At 41.7% G+C, this 7,285-nt stretch overlaps 1 protein-coding gene across 1 annotated transcript; it reads left to right on the plus strand.

The window, feature by feature from the left end:
- Positions 1–1,877: 1,877 nt before the first annotated feature.
- csrp1b (cysteine and glycine-rich protein 1b) lies at positions 1,878–5,716 on the plus strand. The gene is made up of 6 exons (XM_053412179.1): positions 1,878–2,041; positions 2,974–3,084; positions 3,564–3,732; positions 4,352–4,481; positions 4,579–4,672; positions 5,310–5,716. Exons 2-6 carry the CDS (start codon positions 2,976–2,978, stop codon positions 5,384–5,386), a joined length of 579 nt encoding a protein of 192 aa, XP_053268154.1. The 5' UTR covers positions 1,878–2,041; positions 2,974–2,975; the 3' UTR covers positions 5,387–5,716.
- Positions 5,717–7,285: the final 1,569 nt, after the last annotated feature.

Consider the following 7,285-nt stretch of genomic DNA (forward strand, 5'->3'; position numbering starts at 1 on the left):
AGTTTAATGCAGACGTCGACTTCAGTGCAGTCGGACAGCTGACTACAGCTACGTCAGACAAAAACATGCAAAATATGTGTCAAGTAAACAGTGTCTGTTTGACCTGACCTCTCTGAAACCCAACACCAATCTGGAGTGGACTGTCTGGACACAGTTTCTCACAGAGTCCAAATAGACATCACATTTCCATGTAAGGCAGCAGCCAGAGAGTTTATTCAATTTTCCTTTTGGACGGATTTACAGGCGGTAAATTCTAGATCTCACTGCTGCTCGTACTTTCTCCTTTATTTATGGTCGTTGGACACCGAGGAGCATCAGGAGAGAATAGATGTGAGTGATTTCACGAGGACAAAGCCTTCATATTACCCCTCAGACAAACAGACAATACACAACTGCGGGAAATACCATGAGAAAATGTCACATGTGGTTAAAGGCAGACATCACAAATACTCTTATCGAGCTGCCTGGCTCCTCACTGAACAGAACTTGTTTTTTATCCCAGCCCTCGATGACTATGAGGTGTAGCGTTTCAGCTTTAAGGTTGTTCGAGGTCGTTCACAACCATATTTGGTAAACACTGCAGGAATTGTGGTTCTCTTTTCAACATAGTCACACAAATTTTAACACAACACAGCAGGACAAGGAGGGTTTCTGGTGCCAAAGAGTGAAATACTCTTGACTTGCCAAATCAGTCATCCGACCTCAATTCCAACAGATCATGTGTTTAACTTGCTAAAAACCAGACGGTTAGAAAAAAGGAAAAGAAAAATCCCTGAAGTAAGAAGCTTCAAGTGGGAAAAAAACATCACTGTTTTTTCCCACTTGTTTTGTTAAACATAATGTTGACATTTGTTCACCTTTGACCTTGATATGGGGAGTTGGACGGAGTCGAAACGCAGCATTCAAATTCACTTTGAGTTGTGTTTCCGGCCACTTGATGGATTTAAGTCCAATATTTACTCTGCTTTGATTTGACCTCCACCAGCTCCTGAGGGAAATAACAGCTAGAACCAGTCAGAGTGGAATCCTCTGGGTTCATTCCTCCAACCAGACTCATAACTCTGCACCAAGCCATTTGGTCTATTTTAAGTATGAAAGACATTGATTAAAGAGTTTTGAATTCTATTAATTTGCAGCGTTAGTTTCTCCTCTGAAATACCTTTTGATTTATCCCCCAAAAAATGTTAAAGTATATAAACTGGTAATGTAATGTCGATGTAGACACATTCAATTCAAGATGAAACAAGAGAAAAAGAATCAAACGCTACTTAAAACACGAGGAAAATAACCAGCAGAGCTTCACACACAGATGTAAGTGATCACCCGGGTTCATAGGGGGTTTAATAAATTACATAGCATTCATATTTCAAATCCACAGCTGTTACTTTCTCCTTTCATTTTATTAATATATTTTTTAAAGATATTACTGGGCCCTTTATTGAGAGGACAGGATGCAGGAGGACTCCAGCCTCCATACACTGCATGGACAGATGCTGTTTAATATGCAACAAGGTCTCTGGGGGGCACCTGTGAGCTAGCCCCAAATTTCTCCTTGCATATTAAACTGCATCTGACATTAAGTTTTGATTTTCTAATAATTCCTTGAGCTGCTGTAGAAAGAGAAAGTTGCCTTGTGGTTTCTAGAACAGACTGTGGCTGCGGCAAGTGTCAATCTGAGCCGAACAGTTTCCTCCATATTTTCCAGAGCAGTCGTACTTTGCCAAATCAGAAAACCTCCTTCTACAAAAACATTCAGACTTAAATATAAACAGCAGTTACTTTTACAGAGGAGGAACTTGTTAAAAGTTCCTGAACCTCTCTCCTTCCCTTCCCCACCCATCGGTGACTCCTCTCACCAACTTTCTCCTCCTTTTCCTTCCCACATCTCACTCCCTCCATCGGGCTCCTCCCTCAGTGCAGCCTGTGTGTGTGTGTGTCCACTCTGCCTCTGTCTCACTTCTCGTCATCACACAAGTGTCTCGTCTCTCGTTATCACTCGACGGCCACAGAGAGGAACCCGCAGACTTTCGCCTCACTTCAGGTAAGAGTCCTGTTTATGTTTGTAAGGATCCAGAACGACTTTTCATAGAACCACAAATATCTCCACAGATGCAGCCACGGGATCTGATCTGAAGTGTGTGTGTGTGTGTGTGTGTGTGTGTGTGTGTGTGTGTGTGTGTGTGTGTGTGTGTGTGTGTGTGTGTGTGTGTTTATATGTTCACTGAATAAGCTCATTTGAAAAAAGAATGACCTTGAAGTTGGAAAAATATATCCTGTTATTGTCTTGGAGCACAGGCTGCAAACTTTTTTCCAAAACCTCAACAGGAAAGTGATCAGACAGGAAACAAGCATTTAAAAAGGTGCCTCTGCTCTTCTAAGAAGAATTCTGTATAGAAAAATACAACCTTTAACTTTTTAATCACCATATCACTCCTTAAAACAGATTTTACTTACCACTGTTTTTTAAAAGATGTTTAAAGAAGTATAATACAACTCATCAGATGCTGTCTGGAGCCTGTTGGTTTGTCTGGGGTCAGAATTGTTCAATTACTAAATTAAATGTAGGGAATGTCCTGTTTATCCTAAGCAATGTATTATATCAATGAATATATATATGTGGATGACAGCTGCCGGCTGAGCTACATGACTTCATCTCCATTTAAAAACATGAACTGTCTGAAACTGAACATTCAAATCAATGGATTATGTAATTTTCCTTATTTGAAGTAGTCCAGTTATATCTAAGCTATACTGGTACTTTGCATTTTACAGTCAGGTTTGAATAGTTGGGTTCAGGTGATGTCAGCAGGCTGCAGGGAGGAAACGAGCTCCTCATCACAGCAAATGGATGCTTCTCCTTTTATAGGAATTGTTGTGTGTAACCTCGAGTGCCGCAGATGGCCTCAGTCTGCCGAGCAACACTATACACACACTGACTGAGAGAATGTACACAACTCTCCTCCCTGCTCACAGACATGCCTTTCGGAGGAGGAAGCAAGTGCGGCTGCTGCCAGAAAACCGTCTACTTCGCTGAGGAAGTGCAGTGCGAGGGCAAGAGCTGGCACAAATCCTGCTTCCTGTGCAGTAAGTATCTTCAGCTCGCAGGTATCATCCGCTTTGTGCGTCCACCGCTTCCTCCTCAACACTGTGGAATCACAAGAGGTGGCAGGCAGGAATGCTGGGTATTTGGCACGCTGGAAGGAAAAGTGAGCATCCACAGGTTTTCCCTCACACATCTCTGTCCTTATTTGGATCCGACGGAGCATGTGACCGAGGCTTGGTCGTCCTTATATGGCCGAGGAAGGTAGAAGTGCTCCCTCCCTCTCCAGGACTGCACAAGCATTCATCTGAGGCACAGCACACGGTGGTTATGCCTTATTCCTCTTTAAAGATGTCATGCATAGTTTGTGGTGGAGACACAGGGAAACATCTGTGGAGTTAAGTCATGGATTTCTTCTCTCTGCTGCACGGTGGAAACTCATTGGCTCAAGTGTGGGAAGGGATAATCATAGATTTACACATATAAACTGTGCCCCCCCCCCCCCCTTTCTCTTTGTGTGAAGTGGTCTGTAAGAAGAACTTGGACAGCACCACAGTGGCTGTCCATGTGGACGAGATCTACTGCAAGTCGTGCTACGGCAAGAAATATGGGCCAAAAGGCTACGGCTTCGGAGGTGGAGCCGGCACGCTGAGCATGGACACGGGAGAGGGACTTGGAATCAAACCTGAAGTGTGAGCAAAAACATCACTTCTCCCCAATTAGTGTTAATAATAGAGAACACTAACTTTTTCATATATTTATCGAAAGGAAAACAGCATCTACAGGTGCTGGATCAAAAGTTTCATTTAGTTTCATATGGATTTATAGATAGATGTCCTAATTATTGAAATGGGCCCGATGCTGACATTAAGGAGTTAATTGATGATACCATGGCAGATTATGCATATTTTTTAGATATTATCAAACTCTTATGGTTAGGAATTGTAATTGAGGTTTGAACCTTGCAGTTTAACGATAAACTTTATTATAAATAGCTATAAATAAAATACAAATATTACCTAATAAGGACCATAGAACTTGAATTAAGTAAATTAACGTCATTCTTTTTACATAAAATATAAACATAAATGCACATATTTTCTGCATTGTTATTTTATTCTGAAAAGTTTTCACATCTGCAAACAAAAACACAGACACCATTATTAAAGGCTGATATAATGGGCCTTAAATATATCGGCTCTAGTTTCAAAGGAGTTATGAAACAATGATTTTGGCTCTGGAATGTGATGAAGCTGATGTTTTGCAGCTGTTCTGTTTCCGTTCATTAAAAGCTCTGATTTCTGTGGCCAGACAAACGGCTTTCCGCCCGACCAACAACCCCAACACCTCCAAGTTCGCCCAGAAAGCAGGCGGCTCAGACGTGTGTCCCCGATGTGGCAAGACAGTGTACGCAGCGGAGAAGGTTATCGGAGGAGGCAACGTAAGAATCATCTGATAAACTTTCCTTCTAAAGACGAGGAGGATTTGATCGATCTCTTTATTTTCTACCTGACTCTCATTCTTTTCTCTCTGCTCAGTCCTGGCATAAAGGATGCTTTCGCTGTGCCAAGTGTGGCAAAGGGCTGGAGTCCACGACCGTGGCTGATCGGGACGGGGAGGTCTACTGTAAAGGTCTGTGTGGAGCAACCAGAGCTGAAGAGATGTGTGGATCGTTCAATTAGCCTGAGATGATGGGCGGAAAATTAAGTGGCAGTTATCTTGATGAGAAGTTATTCATGTCTCGTCTAAAAAGACAAATCTGGATGGATGTGTAATTGCTTTTCTTTGTTATATGCGACAGTCAAATTAAAATCTTTGGGTTTTAGGCAGTTACGTTTGGTAAGAAAAATTCAATGATACGACTAGGCCATGATATTCATATGTGTATGAAATTATATAGACATCTAAAAATCTATTTCCCCATTAAACACAATTGTACAATCTACAGTTTTTTACACTTATGCGGAATTCTTTTTTTACTTGTATTATCCTTTAATCAAGATATGACTTTAACCTCAGTTTTACATCGCCTCAGTTTATGAAGAGACAGTTGCTCTCAATTACTTAAAGGTTCAGTGTGTAGGATTTAGTGTCATCTAGTGGTGAGGTTTGCACGTTGCACCTGAATGCACACCAACCTTGTGATTCTCTCCAAACTGAGGTTTACCACTGAGTAGAACTGTATCTATGTTCTCAGTAGTGTTTAATTGAGATGCCAGTCAGTGTTATTATCCACAGTGTTTCTCACTCACCCTCTTTTCATTCACAGGCTGCTACGCGAAGAACTTTGGTCCCAAGGGCTTCGGCTTCGGTCAGGGTGCAGGAGCTCTGGCTCACTCCCAGTGAAGCCTGAAGCCTCGTCTCCCACCACCGACCTGTGGCGTGTTTCCAAACCATCGCTTCCAGGATCCTTTCGGTCCTGTCTGTCTTTATTTCACTCTGCACTTTCACCCCAGCTACAGAAAGAACGACAGAGGCACAAAAGCCAATACGAAGCTGTTTGTTCACCAGCTCTTTACTGTGTGTTGCTATAGAGCAGAGTCTAATTTAGTAGGTTAAAATAGAAACAATTCTGAATTCTAACTCTGTTTGGGTGTGCATATTCTGTATATTTACACTGAGTCTTTAATATGATATAACCCTGCTCCATCTTAGAATAGAAAATGGTTGAAAAGAGACCATGTACCACTCACATGGTATTAACACAGAGTTTCTGCAGGTTTCAACGAGTTTAAAACTTTAAGACTGTTTCAAGACCCTGTTAAGACCTTAATTAATGAAATGTAAGGCCCATGTTGAGTTCAAAAGATATGAGAGAATATCTGTGTCCAATAAATATTTTAGCTTCCCTATGATTGAAGATGAGGTGAAGTAGCCTCGTAGAGAATAACTCTCAAAATGCTACGTTATCTCTCAAACTTCACTCAGAGACCCCAAGTATCTGTGTCCCAGTTCAGAGGCCACACACTTCAGTGGATGTGGTCCACATGACCCACGAAGGAGCCGGCACCATGACATCTTTGAAAAAAACGGTGTCATGCAAGGAGGATCAACCCTGAGCCTTTGTTTCTCCAAGATGGAAGGACACATTTGAAGAAGCCTTCAAAATGAGATAGTAATTGGTCTTTAAATGCAGCTTATGAAGGATGTGGCCTCTGAATAGAGACGCAGCTCAAGATTTATGCAGCAGTTTCATCAAATAGTGAAGTATTTGTATCTATTTGAGACTACTTAAAAGGTCTCAATCTCAGATAATTAAATGCTAGACTTTTTCCTGTAACAGAACTGAACAAATACTGAGTTTGACTAATATCTGAAAGAGTTTGTTTCTGTGAGTGGGAACAGACACATTCCAGGGCCGACCAGTGGACCAGCACCCTCACGTCTTGCTTCAAATCACAGATACAAATATTTCCCTCCTTACATGTCAAATAATGTAGATACTGTCTTATAATATGCGTTGTTTCTTTGGCACAAAATAAATATCTGGAAACAAAAACAACAACAAGGCTCTGCTCTAATTCCCTGTGATGCCTCCTCCTTAACACAATTGCTCTTGTTGTTGATCTGATGGGATGAAATCAGTTTGTGTTCATTCATGTGGTGTTGGGCCCGTTTGTTATTTTTATCTAATCATCATCATCATCATCATCACACAGAGCAAAATGCCAGCTGTTGTGTTGAACAAGGGAGATGCAGTGCTCGGCCCCGTCTCCGCCTGAGCCGAGGAGTTGGCAGGCTGACCGGAGTACCAGGCAGCTGTGGTGGTGGTGGTGTTGGAGGAGGAGCAGGAGGAGGAGGAGGAGGAGAAGGAGGAAGAGGCGGGGGCGGGGGCAGCTGTTTGATTTGGCACCGAGTGCATCATGAGTCTCTTCAACATCAAAACAAAGTCTGAGCTCTAAGCAGAGTTGAAAAGTATTAGTCCACCCAGGGGTAGTAATGGATTACATGTAAAGAGTATTACATAATAAGGGTACAGCACCATAATCAACCCAGATTACATTTGTAATAGTGTTATAGTTAGTGTCAATGATTACATTGTGATTATGGCTGGATTATGTTTTACTTCTTCGTCCTGATAAGAGAAGTGCTCCCCCTTGTGGCAGGTTTCAATCACGATTATAGTTGAGACAGCAGCAGTTCTTCCAAATACTTATAATAGAAAACAGAAATCTAAAGGAAAACATATGTAAATCTTAATGTATTAAAGAACATATGAAGTTGAAGTATATCATATGTCAGTGG

Source organism: Pleuronectes platessa, chromosome 2, assembly GCF_947347685.1.
Source record: "Pleuronectes platessa chromosome 2, fPlePla1.1, whole genome shotgun sequence".
Lineage (NCBI taxonomy): Eukaryota > Metazoa > Chordata > Actinopteri > Pleuronectiformes > Pleuronectidae > Pleuronectes > Pleuronectes platessa.

What these genes read in the sequence shown, in the direction of transcription:
- csrp1b (XM_053412179.1), top strand. Translation starts at nt 2,976, where the DNA reads ATGCCTTTCGGAGGAGGAAGCAAGTGCGGCTGCTGCCAGAAAACCGTC. An exon ending in CAAATCCTGCTTCCTGTGCA is followed by an intron (nt 3,085 to 3,563) that starts GTAAGTATCTTC and finishes CTTTGTGTGAAG; the next exon opens with TGGTCTGTAAGAAGAACTTG. An exon ending in CTTGGAATCAAACCTGAAGT is followed by an intron (nt 3,733 to 4,351) that starts GTGAGCAAAAAC and finishes TTCTGTGGCCAG; the next exon opens with ACAAACGGCTTTCCGCCCGA.